The sequence below is a fragment of the Petromyzon marinus genome, chromosome 13 (assembly GCF_048934315.1).
Source record: "Petromyzon marinus isolate PM22_M1 ecotype Great Lakes invasive population chromosome 13, UKy_Petmar_22M1.pri1.0, whole genome shotgun sequence".
NCBI lineage: Eukaryota > Metazoa > Chordata > Hyperoartia > Petromyzontiformes > Petromyzontidae > Petromyzon > Petromyzon marinus.
This window is the reverse complement of record NC_133679.1, coordinates 10,425,660-10,449,130: the sequence shown is the minus strand read 5'-3', so window position 1 is coordinate 10,449,130 and position 23,471 is coordinate 10,425,660. Positions and strand designations below refer to the sequence as shown.

Sequence of the window (23,471 nt, the reverse complement as noted above, 5' to 3'; positions counted from 1 at the left end):
AAAATGATGGTTGTGCTGTCCAAAGTCCATGGATTGGGCTTTCGTGAGGCCAGGACTGCAGTGGAGGTTGGCTGTGCACGGGGTCGAATCCACGCTTGAGAGCATGAAATGGACCGTCATATGAAATCCTTTCTTCTGCTGGTGAAATCAAGTAAAAAACAGTTATTGCCTTTCCCAACACCTTAACAGGGGGCACGTTTCATAAGAGACTGCACTTAATGTCAGTTCCTGACAGAAGGAAGATGTATTGTCTACCTTGACTGGGTGTAGACCTACAAGTAGGTACTGTAATGACAGAGCATGGCATATACATATCAATATATTAATCGTATTTTCGTTTAACTTTTTGCCCTGTGCAGTGCTCGTAAGACGTGTGTTAGTCTCATGATGTCTCATCTTGGAGATGATTTACGCACCTGGTTTTCGTGACGGAGAACTTGGCCTGAAAGGAGGATTCTGAGCCCAAAGGGCTAAGGATGGAATGGGCTTGAGATCGATTATGAACGAACGGTTCTAAACAAAAAGGATATAACACGTTGAGAATAATAATTTAGTGTAACAGGTAAAGGTGCAGCCCTACAATGACTTGCTCACGCTACTGCTAACAGAAGGAAATCTACAAGAGGAATCTAATCAGTTTCTCTGGAGGATATGTGGCCTACTCTTCTACGTCTCGGGAGAGATGGTAGTGCCCACAATTCACCCCACCACATTCGACCTCGACTAACTGGTGTACCTATTTATACTGCTAGGTAGACAGAGGAAGGTAATGTCAGAAACGTGCCCATTGTTCAACTATGAAACCGGGAGATCAAACTGGCGATTTCTAGATTGTAAGTCCAGAACCGTTTTCTCATCACTTGGCAGATATACATTGTGGCTAAGTTGTGTAAATATAATGTTCTCGAAGGGTAGGCATTTTTTTGCACAAATATAGTCTGATCTATGCTTGTAACTTGAGGATTAAAACATACATGTTAATGTGAAATCCAAACATGCCTGCTGATTGACTGGTTTTACGTCATAGGACAGGGCAAAAGTGCGGTTTTCATTTAATTTGTTGCAAGACACCTAAAATATATGTACCACGCCCGACGAGTTAACTGAATAATTTGCCTTTCGTGGGGTGTAGTCTCTATAGAAAGAGATAAACCCTTGGTATCGGTTTTAAGTTATGCTTAGGAATGCAGTGGAGGGTTAGTGGTGCAATGTTTTGTGGACCGCACATGAACCTGACCCCCCATAGTTCAATTCCCGGCAACAGCTAACATCAGTGGCAAGTCATCAGAACCTTTCCTGCTTCTCCATTGCCTTCAACCTGCACTGAAGTACGGTCTAACAACCCTCATGATTGAATGACGGAGTTGGGAGGCATTCATCCAGCTATGGGGTGGACAAAGGGCTGTCATTAATTATTCAATAATGCGGTAGACTGAAATACATACAGTACAACTACATTTGTAAAATACAATTAACTAAATGTATTTGTGTGAGTGTTTATTTTTTATGACTCAAACCTTGCTGCACATTACCGGGATCTTGTCGTTTTGTGCAAAGTATGTGTTTGTATTTGATTTCTTATACACGGGGTATTTGTAATTTGACTGTACAATGTAAAAAGCAAACAGTCTCTATAGTAATACACGCTCCTTAGGCGCGTTACACGATCTGTAGAGTTATTTGAACAGAGGTATGTGCGCGTATTATTGCCTCACTCACAATGCTTGGCATATATACGATAGGCCGGTTGCTGTTGACGTTAGGTGGCACAATTCGTGCTGTTACTGGCCTCGAGATCCTGTCGGCACTAGGGAACACAGGCAACGCAGTCTAAATGAACCGTGTTTGTTCGGATGAGTTCGCAAATTCACAGAATTATTTCGTTACACATCCTGTCAATAACCCACTGCTGAATGAGGGCTTCTCCACGCCGCATACAGCCATGGGGGTTGTTTGACCATACTTCACCACACTTGTCAGGGTGGGTTGTTAGCGTGATATTTGTACCTGTGCTGCCCCCCCCCCCCCTCACTCCATTACCAACCCGCAGTGACCATCATGGTGAAGTATGGTCATACAGGCCCCATGACCAACACGCCTTCATTCAGCAGTGGATTGACAAATCTGTAGGTAAAGTTACGAAAAGTAACAGAAAGCCTTGACAGCGATGAACTTGAGACCCCACAGCCGTTTTCATTAACGTTGCCGTGTACTTTTAATATATATAAACATACAGTCGTCTAACATTTCGGGCAATGGTCCTTCGGTAGTATACATTAACCCAGCGTCCTGAGTTCTAATCCCAGCCACGGCTATCATCCGGTCTTGGGCTACCCCTTCACCAACCCATACTAACCAGCGTGGTGAAGTATGGCTAAACAACCTCCACGACCGACACGCCACGGTGGGAGGCCCTCCTTCAGCAGTGGACTGACAAAAGGGCTGTAAATTATAAACGCCACCACTGCAATATTAATTAACCTTACTAACGTGAAAAATGTTTAACACAATTGTGAATTCTTAAATAGCGGGTGATCCATTGATAGACGCAGCGCTGAAATAATTGGCAGAAATCACAGATGAAGAAAAAAACAACACTTACTTCAAAGCATCTTACACGTCTCCCGCCAATCCCAAAACACATTGTTAAATATTGAATCGATAAAATACGGAGCCGTCGCTGTCGCAATATTCCATCACCTCTTGAGAAGTAACATCATTACAAATCAGTGGGGTATCTATAATCGGATACAATTGCATTATACATCTACACTCGCAATACAATTGCATTATACATTACCCCTGATTATACATGTTCACGCTGTCCTCCAAAGCAAGCAGGTGGGTGAATTTAAATTGAACGTGCCCACCACACGTCTCGTGCGGTGACAGACGCAAGTGGCACACCGAAACGTTTGGCAGCCCCTACTTATAACGCTTTTGAGTAGGCAGCAGGGGGATAAGTGCATGCGTCCTAGGGGGGGGGAGGTGGTGGTGGTGGTAGTGGTGGTGGTGGGGGCAACCCACACGCGTTTTTTTTTGTCCACGCAACGCTCCACCGAGCCACGCACATCTCAGCCAAGCCACGTCCGCGGGCTCTCTATAGCAGCAAGCACCACGCCGCTCACTCCGTGGCAATCCTCGCTTGGCTCCGTTGCGCGTGTTGCTATCAACTCAAGCTCAAGGCATGGCCGACGTGGCAACAGCGCGCGGAAAATCGAGATGGTAAGACGAGCTGATTTTTTTGTTGTTTTAATTATTCGCACACGCAACGCTGGGTTTCTTAAGCAGGTCGTGTTTCTCTCTGTCCGTGCGATATTGTCGCGGGCTGTTATTGCCTGGTATTATTCGTGCTGTCGAATCCCCGCTACCCCCTTGTAAAGTCCAGGATGTGTACTTGTATGTATATTGTTAGTCTGCCTATTCACTCCGCATTTATTTATAATTATCGTCATCATCATGATTAACAGCCATGGTCAACCGTTGGATGAAGGCCTGCCCAAGCAGTGTCAGTCATGGGTCGCTTGACCATACTTCATGCTGACCGGTGTGAGTTGGTTGAGGACGGGCAGGACCAGTCCAGAGATCGAACCCGCCACTGATGTTAGCCGTGGCCAGGAATTCAATTCAGGTGGCTGGGTGTGCAGTGTTGTTACTATAAACACTTCTCGATCGCAAAGCCAAGTAGAAAATTATATCTACCAGCACTTATAAACGCGTGTATATAATAATAATTCATAATAAAGGTTTTTGGGTTAGGTCGCGTTGTTTATAAATGTGTCGTAACCCTCCACCACCCGACACGACCAATCAGCAAAAAAAGTGTCACGTTGACAAATATTGGTCGCGAAAGCCTACGTGTTAAACTAATAATAATCACTTATAAAGAGACGCTATATTCATGCGTGAATCCAAACAAGAATTTAACTGCGGATTGTTGTTTATAGTGATGGTCCTTTAAAAGAAAAGGTTTGATTTAGCACTATCCCATGTATCAGTAACTTGCAATCCAGATGCCTCCAGTTCGATCTCCGGGCGCGGAAGTTGAAATAATGGGCAAGTTTCTTAAATCTCATCGCTTCTGTCCACTCAGCAGCATAAATTATTGCACCACAATCGATCAACGGGTCGCGTGTAGTGGGGTAAATTGTAGGTATTCTCACCTCTTCCAAGATTCTTGACTAGTGTGGAAGAATAGGACAAATACATTATCTAGAGATCCTCTCTAGAGCTCCCTCAAGTGGAGGCTCTTCGGCTACCAGTGGCACGAGCAAAAGCTATTGCCGGGCTGCACCTTTACCCTAAAGATAAAGCTCACTGTAAAGTATGTATTCAAGCATGAATCTCAAGATTAACTACGCGTGGCTTCTAGTGATGAACGATTAACAAACGTTTGACGTGGATTTGCCCCATGTACCCGTTACACAGAACACTGCAGATCACCACTTAATAATTGGTTGACATTTGACGAGCACATTGCTTCACGCGATAGACGGATGATAAATGATGAAAATCACTTCCCTATGCCGACCGTGCCCTCCCGCAGACACACGGATACGGAGCAGTCGACACGGGCGATAAATATTTCACCTGAAGGGCTCCAGTGTCTTGTAGAGCGATGACAGATTTGTGGATAGCTGCCGGCCCTATTACAATTCACTGCCAATGTGAGTTTGGCTCTTGCAAAGTCATCACCATCAGCACCAGCAGTCGCCATCAATCCACTGCTTGGATGAAGGCATCCTCAAGCCCTTGCCATCTCTCACTATCCTGTGATTTAACAATTCACCTAGCACCGGCACACGAGCCGAAGGTCATACACATTATTCATAATGTACAGCCCTTTACTGAACCACTGCTGGATGAAGGCCTCGCCTGTGCCGTTTCAGTCGATCGGGTTTTTGTTTTTTTTGCAATACTTCACGCTGGTCAGTGCGGTTTGAAGGAAGATGGATCCGGGGCCGGTTCAGAAATCACACACCACTGATGCCAGTCGTGGCTGTGGGAATCCAAAGGAAATACGATTTGCCAGGGTTTTGCGTCACCGCTCCACCGCAAACGTAAGTGTTTCACGTGCAGCATTGTATGGCTTCGTCGTTAATCCTTTGTGTGCATGTGTTGTGAATTTCCTTCCGAAGCTCTGTGGAAATGCACACGCCCAAGTTCACAAGTCGCCACCCTCTCATGCCCCAGCGATACGTCATGCCGTGGAAACAGGACATGAAGAACAGGGCACTCATCCTCGAGGTGCAGAGAATGTGTCCGGATAAGTTGCGTCTGTTGTCACAAAGGTTGGCACGTGGGGCGTTGTTACATTACAATGCAAGGGAAATTTTGATTATATTTGACCGCTTTTTATGTTTTGTTTCGTGTTCATTTTCTACAGTTTATATATATTTTACAGGACTGTACATATGCAATGAGCAAGTTACATAATAGAAACTGAATACGTATACCAAATGATGCAAAATAGTAAAACAGAGCCAGAAATAACATTTACACTGTCTGTATGATGACCATTTATTTATTTAAGTGTGCCTTGAAACCTCACTGCATCTCAATACCTTATTAGGATAATCCTGAATTTGGAATGTTTGGCCCATACATAAAGTTTGACAAAAGTTGATTAAGGTATCTTTAATATCGTTTGTTTCAGTGTTCATACCCAAGGTTTATAGAGCCAGACCAAGACATCTTTAGCATGAGAAAAGTTCCGCATGAATACCAGAGGCTCAAAGAAAGTTTTGAAAGCGGGATAATTATGGATAAGGCTGCAATTTCGTCATGGTAACATTTGGTGAAATTCACGGTTATGGTAAAGGAAGAAAACAAACAATAATTCACAGAAAGGTCATGGATTAAGGTCAGAAAGTATGTATTAACACCTTTATTCATCACAATGTGAGAGCCAATTGAGGCAAAAAAGTCTCAAGCATATGAACGTGTGTGTGCACCTCTGGTGGGGAGCGGTAACACCGGTGACGATTATTTGAACCGGTCCTGGGCATCCCCTAGGTCGACTCAGCCTTAAATGAGTACCTGGCGCAGTGTGTAAACATCACCACTGGGGAAACAAAGGTGCTCGCTAACAGCACTTGTCCCAACAATCTTAAGGGTCATAATAAAGGTTTTTGGGTTAGTTCGCGTTAGTATAAATCTGTCGTAACCCTCCACCACCCAACATAGCCAGCAAGGCTTGTCACGTAAACAAAACGCGCCAAGTAGTTACTACTTCAGCCCACCGGTGTGTGCGGAGAGTAAATCCACAACATTTAGAATGTGAGTACCACGTTGCGCCGGTAAATTACATCCAGCATCGTCGGGCGATTTGTGCAACCTCTGTTGTTCGCAGAATGCGAAGAGAGCAGGTCTGTACTGGGGGCCTCACGAAGAAAGCCTCTTCTTTGATCGTGCCCAGAGACTCTGCCACGGGCAAGGGGGCTACTACGTGGAGGCACCTTTCTGTCTCACGATGGAGCGCTCTGCCCTCCTTGAACCCAGCCTCCACTCTCCGCTCTCTCGCCACCAGACTCTGCTCAAGGCGTGGAGATGAAGTGCGTGGAAACGTCTCCACGTGCCCCCCCCCAACTCCGCCACCTGCACTGGCTTCAGAACGAGTGGCTTTTTGTTTTGCTTGCAGAGTTGATTTGATGTTTGCTCCCCGCGTGTAATGCTGCCCACGTGTGCATAGCAAGAATAAATATAAGACTTCCGAGGAATTTAGATCAGGTGTGTTGCGTTACAGCTATGATTTCAGAATGGGGGTTTTTTTTTCTCCAGTTTATTACAGTATTGGATACTGTATAGGCTTTTAACTAATTGGAAATTGTTTGTTTTGTTGTTTCATTTTATCCTTGAACGAATATATAACATGAATATGAATGTTGAATACAGTCATTTGTCCATAATAGAGGTTTTTGGGTTAGATCCGCGATCTAACCCAAAAACGTCTATTATGGATGATTTTGGTCGTGAAAGCCTACGTGTTAAACTAAGTCATTTGTGTTTGAAACTGGCATTGAAAGGACAGTACATACTGTAAAGCTTATACAATTTAAGCGCTACAAATGTGAAATAAAATTAGTTGGAAAAAAAACTGTCTGCAAAAAAAATGTGCTCACGTAGTGTAGCTTCCTGTTGTTTGCAATGGAATATTAAATTGTGTTACATAATGAGACCCTGAATTAGTAAAGAAGCCTTGAAAGGCATCCTTTATAATTGTTCCAGACATGAACAAAGGACAATAAGTTGGGTTCACCTCGAGCGGCGTTAAATATGTATTCATAGTCCCTGCAATACAGGACAATTATTCCGTATGTGTGTTGGACTTCTTTCGCACCGTACGTATTACACATGCACGGTTAAATGTTGCTGAAAGGTCAGGGTAGGGAAAATGCCGTCGCAAAGGTTGCAGTGTGTAGAGAGAAACAGAGCCCGAGGCAAACCAGGCAAAGACAACGGCTGTCCCTTCAAACTTGGCTCTATACATACATTTATTTTAAAAAAAATAGATCCTCTAAGCAAAATTCAGTACTTCTTTAAGCGTTTTGTATGTATCTTGAACTTCTTTCGCAACCGTACGTAGCCAACCGCTCTAATCGGTGCTGCCATGGAATGAAGCCAACTGAATGAAGGTTACGAAACCTTTAGTATTGCTTGTTTAAAAAAAAAATATGTTAACACCGTTCGAATCCCCGGCTCTTGTCTTCAATTATAAACCGCATAGCAGTGAACTTAATCACTTATTTTTCAGCATGTTCATCGCAGTTTGCACTTTCTTTTTGTACCAGTGCGTGGTGTATGTCATTTTATACATATCCAGCATTTCCCGTGTTGTAGGGAGATTGGTCACAAAACCCAAGGCCGACCTCCTCTGTTGGGGGAGACACTCATCCAACAGTGGATTGACAGTAAGGGACGTACAATTACACAGCGATCGAAGAACTTAAAGAGAAGTGGACTTGAGAAAGTACACGTCGCTGGAAGGGACGATGGTCAATGTCCGATCATATAAACGATCATTTACCAGCTCAGGATTATAAATGTGGAAGGAGAAAAACCGAAGGACCCGGAGAAAAATCCACGCGACCACAGGGAGAGAGACACCGCAAGCTACAAACTATACAGGTGTCAGGGTTGAACCCAGGGCCTCCTGCATACCAGGCGAGGTTGTTAACATCCCACGAGTGGAACGAGGACGTGTACAGGTGACCTGTACACATACACAGGGCCATACCTGTCAACCCCTTGCCCTATCTTATTACAGACCAATTCACACCTTTTTGGTCACCCCGTGCCCCCTTATACATCTGAACGTTCATCGTACAAAGTCCCATCACAAGGGAGAAACACAGATAGACAAAACATTGTTTTTTTGCCCGTATTGAAACGGCCGTACGCCGTATGGACATGAAAGACTGAATTTCCCGGTACAAGAATAGGGGTCAAACCGCACGTGTTGACACGGTATGCAGGCCATCGTTAGCATCAAAACATGTTCAATCCACTGCTAGTTTAACGTGCACATCGCAGTTATTACAAATCCAAGGCATTTTCCAACACTGCGCCCTTATACAGCAGAAAAAAAGGCGATTAATAGCAGTACTGGCCGGAAACGCCTATTACGTATATGGAGATGCACAACACTCAACAGTAAATGTAGTTATGCATCCGCGCCTCATACATTGAATCTATATATACGGTATACAGTAACTACATACGGCGTATTAATATTATCACCTAAGCACGGTTGTCTAAGTACGTCGCGAAAGAAGTTCAACGTACTGTACATTAAAAAAAACGAATGAAATTACCGCAGGTATATATGTAAATAAAAAAGGGCGGGAGACGTCCTGATTGGCTGATGGCGAAACGCGTGACCACCCCCCCAACCGCCTCGCCCCGCCCCTCCTCTCGAGGCCCCGCGAGTTTCCCGCGCATGGAACGCGCCATGGCGACGATGGCCACCCCGGCGAAGAAGCAGCAGCAGAAGCAACAACAACAACAAGATCACGAGGGAAATGAACATCAACAGCAGCAGCAGCAGAAAATCGAGATGAAATCGCTGCTGAGCCCGACTCGGGTGACGCGGCTGCAGGAGAAGGAGAGCTTGGTGGAGCTGAACGACAGGCTGGCCGCCTACATCGAGCGCGTCCGCAGCCTTGAGGTTGACAAGGCGCGGCTGCTCGCCCGCGTCTCCATGTGGGAGGAGGAGGAGGAAGAGCAGCGCCAGAAGAGCGAGCGGCAGCGGGAGGCGACGGGGGGACTCCGCGCCGCCTACGACGCCGAGCTGGCGGAGGTGAGGCGCGCCCTGGACGACGCCTTGGGAGCCAAGGCGGCCCTCGAGATTCAGCTGCGCCTTGCGCAGGTCGAGAGGGACGAGGGCCGCAGCAGGTGAGGTTTAACGGAGCAACTCGGGGGCGGGGTGGACATGTGGTGGAAACGTGGTTTGGTGGAGAAAGTGCATGGGACCAGGGTGGGTGGATGTGTGGCTTGGGTGTGGTGCAAAAGATGTGGTTTGGGTTTTATGAGCGGGGAAGGGAAGGTGATACAGGTGGTTCAGGTGGTTGGGTATGCGCAGCTAAACGCAGCGAGCAGTAGGGGGCACGGGTGGTGCAAGATGCCAGTCACACCCTCAGTCAAGCCTTAGCAGCCTCGGATCTGTCCCGTGACCTGTCGGCGAGTCTCCGACAACTTCACGTGGCCTCGGGAGTGCACCTGGCCTGGCACATGCGGTTGTGGTGACGTGGCGGGTGTATTTTGGCTGCTGTAAATTTCTACAAGATAAGCCACTTCGTTGAGCTATAATTTGTGGCCAGGTCGCTTCTTATAAAGAGCTATGCAGCTCAGTGGGCCTTACCTGGTGATACAAAAAAATACCATAGGTTATAGTAGCTAATGGTGACTGTTTTTGTGTTTGCTGTGAAGTTTATGAGACGGTAGAGAAGTTTTAATCTGGAAAAGTTCGTCTGAATTTTGGGGAAAGGCGTTTCTGGATTTATGAACTGAGTTTTAAACTAAATGTTACTGGATTGTGTGGATAATGAGTTTGGTTTAAGTGAAACGGTAGCTTGGGTTGTGAGTTTTGTGGATAATGAGTGGGATTTGAGTGAAAAGTTAGCTGGGTTTCTTGTTTTTGTGGATAATTGCACGGGTTTGAGCAGGTGGCTGGCTTTTGGGGGACTGGATGCTGGGTTTGCTTGACAGAGTTGTGGAAAAAGTGATCCAAACGCACTTGGCCATTCATATTTCGAATGCCTTACGAATGTGTGCAAGTTTGCCGTGGTGTTTTGTTTGCGACTAGTCTGCAGCGTTTCTTTATTTACTCATGAATGTCTTTCATATAAAGGCATTATACTGCAGATCGTATAGGCATAAACAAATACGTACTTCAGTACAGTACAATTTCATCAAGTTTTATTAGAGCACTAGTTAAGCCCATAATCACGGTATATAAAACTCTAATTGTACAGTTGAATGTGATCGATACATTGCAATTATTTACTTGAGGTTATATGAACATAGTTATGAACATGGATTGAAGTTGCGATTATGACTTATAGTTGGGATGTGGCTAATGGATAATTTAAGCTTGTATGCAAGTTTGACTATAAATGAAAGCATTTCAACAAACACCTCCGCTGTTGTAAATGCGTATGTCTAGTTTTGTGAACGTTATTTATTGCATGTCTCTGCCGTAATTTTTCCTGGCAATGTTCTTTCAAACTGGAATTAATAACGTCTGAATTGTATAACTGCGCTCGCCCATAAACAAATGTTCATGAAAGCGGAAGGGTACATCGACAATCTCCCAATCCCATTTTAATTCCTATTATTGTGTACAGAAAATCAGCACAAGGAGAAACTGCTGGCAGTGGAAATACTGCAAAATATACAACTATGTGATTTTTGTTGAATGGTAATTAAATGAGAGATGCAGTTTTGTGGATACAACTTTCAGCGAGTGCTTTTTTTGAGCGTTAAGTCTCAAGATTGTGCATGTCACCCAAGTCGCCCTTGCACAAGATACCATGTTTCAATCTGTGTCTCAATGCTTATGTTTCATCTCCTATTCAAATACAAATTTTTGTTTAAAAAATGTATCTATTAGCTGTGATATAAGCGGAGAAAAGTGATTAAATGTATTCTGCTGTGCTATACTAGGCTCATCAAGTGAAGCAAAACCGACAGCTTGCAATGAGAAAATGTAACAAAAACACCCACACACATTTTTGTGGGGAAAGGTGTTTTTCTCTTGCAGTCGTACAAACTGCTATGGCCACGCCTACCTCTCCATGTGATGAAGAATGCAAACCGCTCTTTCCACTTTGGCAATCGTATCTATTTGCCGGGATTTAAAAGAAAAATGCGGTTATGACAACCCGAGATAGTGTTTGGGAATGTTGGCATTTGCTAAGGAGCCCCGAGTTTTCAACAGCAACAAGAATGTAAAGAGTTTTAACAGCCATGAGATACAACATATGCTTTGATGGTTAACCTCCACTACACGTGAAGATTAATACCCAGCATTTAAAGATTTTGAAAGCTTTTGCTGCTCAGATTAAGTGTTAAAAAAATATAAACATTTCAGAACTTTACCATATCACTATTATAAAACAAAATAGATAAGCAGACTATCTCCTTCATATACCTGACTCTCCACATAAAGCTATTTCTTACACGACCCATTAGCTGCACGGTCTTCTATTTATTCAAGACAAGCAAACTGGACCGGTTTCAACATGGTGTCTCATCATCAGTCCAGGCTTGCTTGATTGAATGCTCGTCAGCTGCCAGCAAATATTATATAACACAGTTAGAAACGTTTAAGTTGTATATACACTGGTGTATGTTTTTTGCAAGTTTAAATGCATATATCAACTGGGGAAAAAGTAAAATGACAGCTATGTTTGGTTATGAAACGTGAGTTGTTTCTAAAGATTCAATTTGGTTGAATGTGGGTGAGAAGAAATACAAGCCAAATATACGTGTAGTACTTAATGTCATACCTTTGTGCTGTTTTTCAGGTGCAGCAAGTATGAACAAGAATGGAATGTTGCCTTAGGCCGTATTAGGGACATGGAAGTACAACTCTGTGCAAAGGAAGCTTCTTTGAGTACAGCATCAGGGGATAAGGAATATTTAGAAACTGAGGTTGATGATCTTAGAAATCAGTTAAACAAGGTACAGATATTTTCATGTTTGTCTTTATATTTCAAATATTTTTTCACAACTTCCAATGCTGTTTAAGTTTAGAGTTGCACTATCCATTTACTTAAGTAGGTTTAAGTTACTTAAGTAACTAATCATTCTACCGATTTTTGGTTCGGTTACTCGTCTAATCAGAATACACGAAAATTGTTGTTGAAAAATTATCACCTTAAATCCCATATATGACCCTGGACGGGAGGTAATGGGGAAGGGCTGATGACGTCATTGGCATCATCGGCTGCACGATGCAAGGTGTGGCTTGTACTTGTAGCCATAATCTACCACACATTGTGAATTAAAAATTTTCTTAATCAATTTACTTTATGTACTCATCATTCGTCCTAAAACATTCATCCCTCTATATTACCAAAAAGCATCAATGTCAGTAGAATTTGATTGAGAAGACCACATTCCTAGCTTGAGCATCAAACTTTTTGCTCCGTGAAAATTATTTAGATTTATTGGTAATATGTAATTTCAGATTCTGTAGAAGAAGATGCATCGTTTAACCTATAAGTAAATAGCCATCCCCTGTGATGTCAACCCCACCTTGTGTAACCACAATACAGTATTTGTGCTGCTGCTTCCGCTCAAAAATTTTATTTCACTGCACGATATCAATTATGTTGAATGTGCCATGTTCTCTAGACGGCAGCCAAAGGATGTAATGGGCATTTATGTTTCCTGCAAATACTTTGATTAAAGTGCATCATTGCAATTGTTTCAATATATGGCCCACTGTCATCAACAATGGTTAATTAAATGTGTGAAAGGGATCACGTTGTGAGTGTATCTTGATGCTTAATAATGGTTGATGTTTATGGTTTATTGTGTTTGGTCAACCAGTTGGAGGGTGTGCTAGTGTCATCCAAGCAACAGTTGGAGGAGGAGACCTTGGCTCGTGTGGATTTGGAGAACCGCATGCTGACTCTTCAAGAGGAGCTGGAATTTACAAAACGCATTCATGAACAGGTTTATAAAATGCTTTCAACGTTGCAGCCTTATTTTCATACAAATAATGACTTTAACTGCCAGTTTGCAATCATGTGAATGTATAGTGGTTGATAATTACTATTGAGAAACACTCATGAAATTCTGGTAAAGGGTCGTATTTTTATTTTCTGATGTCATTTTGTTTTCAATAATAACTTATTACTTGCTGTTAATTTTATTACAAATGTTCCACTTGTTAAATAACATTCACACTAACAGTACATATACATGAGTTATAACACATTCCTGCGGAGGGAGCTGGTAGGAACGTCGGGTTGCTCGGTCAATGGCCAGGGTCAACGGCGGCGTGGTGTACTCCGCAAATATGCCTGACTGAGGGCGGGCACAAGCCGGCGTGAATAGGTTGAACGCTGAGTTTTATAAGGGCACCACGGGGTGACCAGCCCCTCCCCACCCAGCCCCACCCTCCCCACCCAGCCCCTCCCCACCCTCCCCTCTCCACCCAGTCCCACCCCTCCCATTTTTGGATGCAGGACGGACGGACACAATACTCCCCTGTGGGCTTGTGTAACCAGGAGGTTCCTACCAGTATAATATTATTTTGTGTCTCAACTTTACATTTTAGAAAAGTGAAGTCCTATTGCCTGTTTTTATCAACAGGAGATTCATGAGTCACGCAGCAAGAGAGAGACCCATGTGTTGGAGATTGATGGCGGTCAACAGCAGGCGTTTGAATATAAACTGTCAGAGGCGCTCACTGAGCTTAGGCAGCAACATGAAGAGCAGGTACAGCTGTACCGTCAGGAACTGGATCAAACCATGCGTGCCAAGGTACCAACAGCTGTTCTCATTTGTTGAACTTGTACGGATAAAAATGGTCAGCAGTTGTTCTCAAGTGTGTACCTAATAAAGGAATGGTAAAAATGGTTTTAAATAAAATGCTGTACTTTTTAAGCCCGTGAATAGTATGCATCTTATAGAAGCATGCATTTTATATCACATTCGTAATGCATTCTTAACTAAAGCAAGACATGTTCGTGCATTCTATTTCTAAAATGTGAATTTGTTTATCACGAATTCTGATGTGGAAAATGTATTTATGTATACAGTATGTGTAACAAGGGCCTGCCAAGCCAAAAAAGGTTGTAGCCAGTTCACTAAATAGAATCTCTGTTTTTGGCTAAATGTCATAAGTGCTGCATATTTGTTCAACTTATGTTGCATTTTCTTCATAACTGGCCAAATATTTGATAAAGCTTGGCATCCTGTCCAACTGTAGAACCGATTTATGAGACCTGAGTTGTATTTCAAGTTTTAAAAAATTATGTTATATAGAATAAACTAGTTTAACTTGGCATTATTGTACAAAAACAAGTAACAATGCAAAATGTGCATTTATAATTGACCTTTGGAAAATATAGTTCTGTATTAAATATCTTACTAACTAATATTTAGGATTTTTTTTACGTAACTTTTGTGACTGCAGGAATTCATATTCTATGGTTCTTTCGGTAAAGTCACATAGATAGAAAAAATAATAACAATACAATACAATAATAAAAATTAAAATAAAGTGAATAAAAAATCACGACGTTTCGATCGCAACACAAGCGGTCATCATCAGGGAGGTTAGCCTCTGAGGGCAAGCTGTTTATAAAGGTTTAGAGATGGGCGGGGCAGCTAATGTTAATGTAGGAGGGGTCTCCGACACCGTCAGTAGGTCTACACCAATCAAAGAATTGCACCTCGCTCCACACACCCACACTGCTGACGGTGGAGGTGGACAAGAAAACACAAATCAAGTCATGACCCAAAGTGGTTGATGACATCTTTCCAATGATTGCTGAGTTTAAAACTGTCGTCTCGGTTGAAACTGTGTGTGTCTACGGCAGAAGTATTGGATCAATACTTCTGCTGTAGCTGATCATTACTTCAATGCGGCTGGCTCACGTGAAATTGATTTCTCTAAGACAATGGTACTTTGCAAGCCGACTGGCTATCAACAATGCCATCCAGATATACAGACACAATTTCAACCGAGACAACGGTTTTAAACCCAGCAATCATTGGAAAGATGTCATCAACCACTTTGGGTCATGACTTGATTTGTGTTTTCTTGTCCACCACTGTCAGCAGTATGGGTGTGTCAAGTGAGGTGTAATGCTTTGATTGGTGTAGACCTACTGTCAGTGTCGGAGTCTTCTACATTAACATTAGCTGCCCCCGCCCATCTCTAAACCTTTATAAACAGCTTGCCCTCAGAGGCTAACCTCCCTGTTCCTGATGACGACCGCTTGTGTTGCGATCAAAACGTGATATTTTTTATTCACTTTATTTTTTATTATTTTATTGTTATTTTTTCTTCTATCTACGTGACTTTACCGAAAGAACCATTGAATATTATGTAGGAGGCAATTGTCATAGTGAACTGTGATTCTCACTGACAGCTGAAAGTAAACGAGGAATTTGAGTGTCTTCATCACTGGCAGGAGAGGAAGGCTGATGTCGATGTTAGCTGCAGGAAGTGTAAGATCAGAGTTGTGAACAACAATGAGGTACAGACAGAACAGGTATTAAATGCTTAAAGGTATTTTACATTTAACTTAAGTAATATTACATTGAAATTACTTTCGTACTTGTACGAATGCTAAAAATGCAAGTGGAAATTTAAGAAAGGCAGTCATGTATTTGTTCCATTAAGTCTAATGCAGTTTATTGTGTAAGTGGTAACATCTAAACGTACAAATGTTGGATGCAGTTGGAGAAATCCATTTTGACCCCTGAAAAACAAAGCCTGGATATCAGTATTCGCGAAGATCTACGAGAGGCGACCAGCCGCGTTGGCACACTGTCTTCACAACTCTCTGCAGCCCAGCACGATGTGAGCTTTCCCACATACCACAAAGCTGCAGGTTTATGGTAATCTGTTTGAACTTTTAACCACTAAGTATCATCAAGAGCCATAATCTCGCCACTTCGAGATGCTTCAAATCTCTCGCTATCTCTCGTGATTTCCATTTAAGCTCCTCTACACAATCTGATCTCATCACTCCATTTTCACATCTTAACGACAGACCATGTTTCCCTGTCATGAGACATGTTTGTAAAATCTGAACTTAAAGTGTTTAATTTATCATGCAACAATTAATCGATTTAAATAGTTTATTTTTCTCGATACCTTTAATCGAACGTGTAGAATCAATTATTGCAACTGGAGCTGTATCATTTAATATTTAAATAGGCATGTCTCGCTTAACGAGCGTTCCATCGACGATAGTTTTCTCTAACGAGCAATTTGAATTTCGGATAAATTGTTTGCAAAACAAGCAACATGTTTGCTTAGCGAGCGGAGATGGTCGAATGCAGTGATCAAATGCGTCTCGTGGCGGCAGGGGGTGCACGCAGGCTACAGCTGTTTACCAGTTGTGCTGTTCTGCGTGCCCACGTGTTTGGCCGTGGGGGAGGGGGGATTTGTGGTGGGTCTAATGGGTTTGGGAGGGAGGGGGGTGGTGGGGGGGACGATAATTAATTGCAGATGCTGAGGTTGGGCCATCTGCAAGCACTGGTTCTTCACGTATCGTAAGTTTTACATTTGATAGTTTATTACTTTGTTTTAAAATTATAATTTGTATTTCTAATGTTCAAACAGCTGTTAAAGGGTGGACAATGTTGGGGCTGAAACGAAACTTAGCTTTTAATTGGGAGTCAATGAAAAAATGATGATCGTTTAACGAGTTTTCACTTGCCGAGCAATTTTCACGGAAGCTATCTCGCTCATTTAGTGAGATACGCCTCTGCTGTGATTGTCATGCAGTACATCTCGAGGCACCACAGCAAAGGGGCCTTTGGGATAATTGCTTGGCAAGGAAATTATTGCATTCCAAATACAATGTGGCTTTGTGCTTGCTGTGCTGCAGTTGGCATTGCTGCAAGGCCGTGTGCGGGAGCTTGAGGAGACGCTGAGCCACGAGCGCGACCAAAGCAAACGTCGTCTGGATGAGAGTGACCGTGAGTTGGCAGAGCTCCGGGAGGTCATGGATGAGCAGCTCATCGAGTATGAGCAGCTGCTTGACATCAAGCTGGCCCTGGACATGGAGATTGCTGCCTATCGCAAGCTTCTGGAGGGAGAGGAGTCCAGGTGATGTGCTTTGAGTGAAGCTGAGCCATTGAGAAAACAATTGTAATAATGCTGACCATCGCTTTGGAACATATTGTGCTTTTTTGCAATAGTAAATTGGGTATACTATGTTAATTAGCATACAGGTGGTTAACTTGTGTTGATACGAATCTCCTGTAGATAAGCCCATCTCATGTCATTCTGTTTGGCCATTTAATTGGAGTAAAGGTTGAATGAAATACATTTTTGTAAGAACAATAACACTGCTTGCAGTTAGTCTCGTATCTTATCAGTTTTTTAAAGCTTATTTTGGCAGACCATTTCAATGACAAACATTTTAATATTTATACTATATTTGATCTTTGTTACATTCATTACTCTATGTATATTTCATACATGCCTTATCTTTAATAATCTTTGAAAGATAAATGCTTATGTTTACAGGTTGAATCTATCTCCTGAAAAGGGGGTCCAGAGCTCGGTGGTGCAGACGTCGACATCTGCCAGCCATAGCATACGAACCATGCCAGGGAAGAGAAAGCGAGTGCAGCTGGAGGGCTTCGTGGATTCGATGGCGCAAAGCCAACGAAGCGTGTCACAGCATGCTTCGGCAAGCGGCAGCATTGGCATCAAAGAGGTCGACATGGAGGGGAAGTCTGTGACGATGGTTAACAACTCTGAAAAGGTGGAACTCGGCATATTGATGTGGTGTCTTTCTCATGACAAATTTACATTCATGTTGTGGAGGTGATCGTTGCCAGATGTAAGATATGATGGGAGTTAATTGCAGTAAAGTTGTTTAATTGCTTCTTTCATGTTATTTTTGTGTTGAAATATTTTTTATTCCTCAAACGGTGTCCAGGATCAACCACTCGGAGGCTGGGTGCTGAAGAGGCAAATTGAAGATCAAGCTGAGATTGCTTATAAGTTTTCTTCTCGTTATGTTCTTAAAGCGGGACAAACTGTGACGGTCAGTGTTACATTTAACTAGTGACGTAATTCGCTTATCCTATTTGTAAATGCTTCTGAAAACAGCTGTGGAAAATCCTATTATATCCAGAAGTAGAGGAAAGTTCTTAATTTATCCACACGTTCGTGAATGATTCACCTGGAATTGATCTGGAAGTACTCAATCATATTTGTACTTATCTGTAAAGAACAGGAGTCACCTACCTGCAAGTAATAGAAAAGAAAAAAAAATGCTCACATTTATATTCTGGATGAATGTAGATTCTAGGATATGCCAATAGTTCGAAGTTTATTTCTCATTACCTCCATGCACTATACAGGATTACGTGATTATATGTAAATGTTTAACTTGTGCTTGAATGAATTGCATGTCAGATTTGGGCAGCCAATGCTGGGGTCTCGCACAACCCACCATCAGACCTACTTTGGAAAACGCAAAGTTCTTGGGGTACCGGAGACGACATTCGAACCTCACTTCTTAACTCTGACGGAGAGGTAAGGAATTGTCTTCGGGACAAAAAACTGCAGGCACCGTTGTATGTTAAACTTCTTTCACACCGGACATAGCCAACCGTGCTAATCGAAGGTTGTTTACTATTAGACATGCAACAATGAATCGATTAATCAATTAACATCAATTATTTTACTTACAATACATCCATCAAATTGTTCACGTGAGAAATTATTTTTCAAATGTTGAGGTGAACAACATTGATTTGATATGTTAATATTATCTGAGGCCGATTCAATGAAGAAATTACAAATGTGCTGAACAGATGAGAATACAAACGAGACAAATTAATTGAATAATGAATTGATTATTCACTAGTCTCGTCAAGGAGCATAAACCATTACACAAACTCCAGTCATCCATGCAGTGGCTTTTGGCTGGCCATTGAACAAAAATAGTCACTGCATCGTGCACCTTTACCGTAGCTGTGCTTCTGCAGCCGTCTGGAATGCTCTTCCGATATTAGGAAGCTTTGCACTTTTAAATATAGACTGAAAACTCGTTTCTTGAGAACTGCTTTTTGTGTTTAGTTTGCGCTTCCCCCGCACCTCCAATTAGTACGGTTGGCTATGTATGCTTCGAAATAATTTAAACATACATTATGGAGGGGGGTGAATGGTATGCGGGAGAAACTAATTGATGCGTGCCTAGCTTAAGTCATCATGCAGACATACAATTTGATGGTTTTTTTTTACGGGAAATAACACACCTGCACTACATTGTTCGGAAAATTGTTAAAATTGTCGATAAAGGCTGTGGCACTGTTTATTACTTTACAGCTCTTTTGTTGGTTTACCTCTGTTTTTTGTGAAAATATCTTAATCCTTCCCTGAACTGGTGCTTTACCTTTCTTAGGAAGTTGCTGTGCGGAATGTGGTGCGATCTAGTAAAGTGGCAGATAAACCCGATGAGGAAGTGATGCAGTACACAAGAGAAGAGCCTCTTCAATATCAGGTTTGCATCTCCAGAACCTAACGCTTCCATAAATTATTTACATATGGAATACTTATTTTTTGTTTCTGCTTGTAAAATATGTGGCTGATTAAATATGACATCTAAAGCTTCACTGCTGATGTCTGACAAATGCACTTGATGTCAGCCTGTACATTTTTCTTCTGCATTCTTTCTTCATTTCGTCTTCTACCTTCACAGCTCTAATTACTTCTTCTATCTCTGTTTTTGGTCTTATTTCCACGTTTCATGCAACTTTTTATTATACACAGGCAAAGAGGAGAAAATGCTGCGTCATTTGCTGATTAATGTTCCTTGCCAGGTTCCTTTCAAAAGAAGGTAGTGTTGACAATCTTGTGCATGCGTTGTGATGTGAGAAATGTTCCCTGCATGATCCATTCCTGTTTGAAATGTGTACAATTTCATGAGGTGTAAACTGCATGGATAATATGTAACGTGTGCATCCTATCCACTTGTAAATGTTAGGTTCACCAAATTTAAAAAAATGATTTTTTTTTTAAATAAATGAGGTGCATTGCAGAGTTAACATCTAAACCATATTAGTTGCCTTGGTTCAGCATATTAAATAATCATCACTTGTGGGACAATGACAAAAATCTGACCCGAGTCTTTTTGCAGCAGAGCTGTAAATAGTGTGCAGACATATAGTATATCTTGATTCATAAACAAATCACTCTCCTCTGGTCATTTAGACATTCGTTCAAATGCATGACTAGTCTAATGTTAATGACTAAAATACATTCCATGCATTATTACATCATTGGTCATTTTGTAGATTGAGTAATACAAGGTTGCGTACTATACAAATAACATCAAATGTAGAACATTCCAGTACCCCAAAAACAATGCTTTACGGTCTTGGTATACTATGCAATTTTATATATATTAATAGGGATGCACTCACTGGATTGCACCCAAGGTAAAGAATTATGCTACAGGATGGACTACAATCAACTGGAATACTGTTGTAAAGGATGGTCTGAGTCAGGAAAATTAGAAAGATACCTGCACATTTCCACACCTACCACACGCATAAATAAAACATGCAAACATGCACACATGTACATTGATCACACACCCAACAATACACAATATACAAAAAGCACTCATAAATCATATGTAGAAAGACAAAAGTACCCTGTATAGCTTTTTAACAAACTGTTGGAGCAAGTGCTGTTCGCGAGCATCTATGAAAGCCAACACGGCACATGAGTGGAAGTGTAGGCCAACACCCCACCTGGCCGCCTTTACACACCGCATCAGGTACTCACTTAAGGCTGAGTCGACCTAGGGGAGGCCCAGGATCGGTTCAAATATCCACCATTGTTGGTTGTGAACGGGAATCTTTTTGCAGTGTAGTGCGCTAACCACTGCGCCACCACTCCCCACTATACATCCACTTTTTGTCACTCGTGGCAGTGACGTCACTACGGCACTTGCGCCAGGCAAGGTGCATTTTGAGGCCATGTGAAGTGTTAGGCTCACATTAGGTCACTGACCAAACCCAGGTGCCTTGGGTTGACTGAGATGATTGGTAAATGCACCAACTGTGCTCCCCACTCTGCCAACTTGCTTTGATTTAGCCGCCCTGCACTCCACTCGTAGTGAGCGTTACTCTTATGCCCTCCGTTATTCCTGGAGGGTGACTGCCTTCAACTGCCCAGTAGCATCGTTCATGACGCTCCTCCACTTTACATACAAAGAGCGGTAGTGTAGCAGTTAGCGCGCTGTGCTACGAAACCTTGCATACCCGGGTTCGATTCCCGCTCAGGGCGAACACTAGTGACGATTATCTGAAATGGTCCTGGGCCTCACCTAGGTCGACTCGGCCTCATTAGTACTTGGTGCGGTGTGTAAACATCGCCACAAGGGAGACAAAGGCGACCGGGCGTGGTGTTTGCCACCCACCCCCTCGTGTGCCGTGCTGGCCTTGCCCCAAGTCTGTTACAGGCTATATGGGGGATTTTTGTCTTTACAGACACATCTGCACAAACTCAGACACTGGTCATGTGACTAATGCGCTTAGTGATTTGATGACTGCTGGCTTGCATTTGAGCCCGATTGCAAAAGTTTTATCCAGGCTCATTTGGGTGCATCAACATGCAACAACCTTTCTACTGATTGCGGCGATAGTGGTTGGATAGGATAATCTCCCATTGATTGGACTTCAATTTAGATTACATGTATATAGGAATATTACTTTCAAACATTTGAATTCAGGCTGCAAGTTAGGAAGCGATACGTATATTTTAGCATTTAAAAAATGTTTAAGTGTTGATATCCAATTATAGAATAGCTCTGAATGCATACCTCAATTTAACTAAACTTAACAAATCAAGTTCTCAATATTAATCATTTAAGTTTAGGATAAGATTTGGACACCACGCAATGCATGTGCACAAACCTGCCAATGCTCCATGGTTATTCTGTATTAAAATACCATACAAAGGGAAACTAATGGAAATGTTTTGTTTTACAGGTGGAAAGCACATCCTCGAAAAGGTGTCTAATCATGTGATATGGTCGTCAGAGGCGTTAGTTAAAAAGCTGACCTCCAATATACACTGCCTTTGAATTGTCTTTAAGGTCAATTTTTTTTACTTATCGCATATGTTGCTTTGCTTTTAAGTTTTCAAAAAGCCATTATTTGTAAACACTACCAAAGGTGAGAAAAGTACACTGAATATTACACTTAATGTGGGTGCACATTTTATTACAGCACAGCAATGTTTTGAATGATACAAATTTTTGTTATAGATTTTTTTGCACAAATAATAACATGAATTGGAGTTTACATGTCACTGGAAACACCACTTGGAGTGTTTGATTTTGCTCTTGCAACAGAAGTAAATCTGGGTTTTTTATGCGTTAATGGTCCCCTCTTTAAACAAGTGTTTAAAGCAGGCTGAGCCCAATTTTTACATTTTGCATGTGATTTGTACAAGCAATTTCTTCAACTACCTGAGTTAGTTTTTTGTTAAAAAAGAATGGACCACTATATGCCATTGCCACTGATAAATTAATGGGCAATGTTTTAGACACTGATAGCTCTTAGTGTTTACATTTTCACAAATGTATCACCTTTTAATGAAAATGTATTTCAAAGGTCTGGATATTGATTACCATATATATGTCCTTCCTCCCTCGATGATACACATTAAGGGAGGAATGGCTTTTAAGACTTGCTGTTACTATTGAGTGAAGGGAATGGTGGAAAGGTTCAAAACGTGCATTTTTTTTACCAGTCTTCGCTAATTATAAAACACATTGCGTATCTCTACATTGAGGAAATGGCAATGTCGGAGGGGCATCTGGCTGTACACAACTACTGAGCCATCACCAACCACAGCTGAACAAGCCTACTGGAGTTGCCTTGAGCACAAGTTTAGATCTGGTGCTTTGTAAAAAAAGGTTGCTATATTCCTTTATTTAGGTATTGAGAATGTGTTTCAAGCATACCAATGTGTGGTTTTGTTTTGTACTTTTGGAAAAGTCAAAACTATGGGTGTTTTAAGCTTGGTGTTTTCTGGAATATTTTTCTTGCAGTATTTTAATGGCTTAATAGTTTTTCAAGGTCAAAAATAAGCATGTATCTGTGGTTCATTCATAAAGAACGCATGCCAAAGGGAGCAAGAAAGTATTGGGTGGACTTTGAGAGTTGTCAACTTTTCTAAAGCATGTTTCTAATAAACATTTTTTGTAATGGAATCTTGATTTTGTTTTTGATTTATACCGGAG

The 23,471-nt window shown here is 42.1% G+C and overlaps 2 protein-coding genes across 4 annotated transcripts; both read left to right on the top strand.

Moving 5' to 3' along the window:
* The first annotated feature begins 3,015 nt into the window (after nucleotides 1–3,015).
* Nucleotides 3,016–7,314, top strand: SPMIP10 (sperm microtubule inner protein 10). Its single transcript, XM_032953482.2, has 3 exons — nucleotides 3,016–3,225; nucleotides 5,139–5,247; nucleotides 6,353–7,314. The coding sequence occupies exons 1-3, from the start codon at nucleotides 3,188–3,190 to the stop codon at nucleotides 6,551–6,553; spliced, it is 348 nt and encodes a 115-aa protein (XP_032809373.2). The 5' UTR covers nucleotides 3,016–3,187; the 3' UTR covers nucleotides 6,554–7,314.
* A 1,577-nt stretch (nucleotides 7,315–8,891) lies between these two features.
* On the top strand, nucleotides 8,892–23,441 carry LMNB1 (lamin B1). Of its 3 annotated transcripts, XM_032953475.2 has the most exons (12): nucleotides 8,892–9,393; nucleotides 12,027–12,183; nucleotides 13,057–13,182; nucleotides 13,825–13,995; nucleotides 15,923–16,045; nucleotides 17,082–17,302; nucleotides 17,726–17,966; nucleotides 18,144–18,251; nucleotides 18,626–18,745; nucleotides 19,617–19,715; nucleotides 19,985–20,051; nucleotides 22,213–23,441. In XM_032953475.2, the coding sequence occupies exons 1-11, from the start codon at nucleotides 8,939–8,941 to the stop codon at nucleotides 20,015–20,017; spliced, it is 1,854 nt and encodes a 617-aa protein (XP_032809366.2). In that variant the 5' UTR covers nucleotides 8,892–8,938; the 3' UTR covers nucleotides 20,018–20,051; nucleotides 22,213–23,441. The 3 variants fall into 3 exon arrangements, with proteins under 3 accessions (XP_032809366.2, XP_032809365.2, XP_075922967.1); XM_032953474.2 differs by lacking the exon at nucleotides 19,985–20,051; XM_076066852.1 differs by lacking the exon at nucleotides 19,985–20,051 and having other exon boundaries at nucleotides 9,173–9,298.
* Nucleotides 23,442–23,471: the final 30 nt, after the last annotated feature.

Excerpts from the sequence above, each read along its gene's own strand:
- SPMIP10 (XM_032953482.2), top strand. The coding sequence starts at position 3,188 with ATGGCCGACGTGGCAACAGCGCGCGGAAAATCGAGATG. Across the intron at positions 3,226-5,138 it reads GCGCGCGGAAAATCGAGATG|CTCTGTGGAAATGCACACGC; the intron begins GTAAGACGAGCT and ends TTCCTTCCGAAG. Across the intron at positions 5,248-6,352 it reads ACAGGGCACTCATCCTCGAG|AATGCGAAGAGAGCAGGTCT; the intron begins GTGCAGAGAATG and ends TGTTGTTCGCAG.
- LMNB1 (XM_032953474.2), top strand. The coding sequence starts at position 8,939 with ATGGAACGCGCCATGGCGACGATGGCCACCCCGGCGAAGAAGCAGCAG. Across the intron at positions 12,184-13,056 it reads TTAGAAATCAGTTAAACAAG|TTGGAGGGTGTGCTAGTGTC; the intron begins GTACAGATATTT and ends TTGGTCAACCAG. Across the intron at positions 18,252-18,625 it reads AAGCGGGACAAACTGTGACG|ATTTGGGCAGCCAATGCTGG; the intron begins GTCAGTGTTACA and ends ATTGCATGTCAG.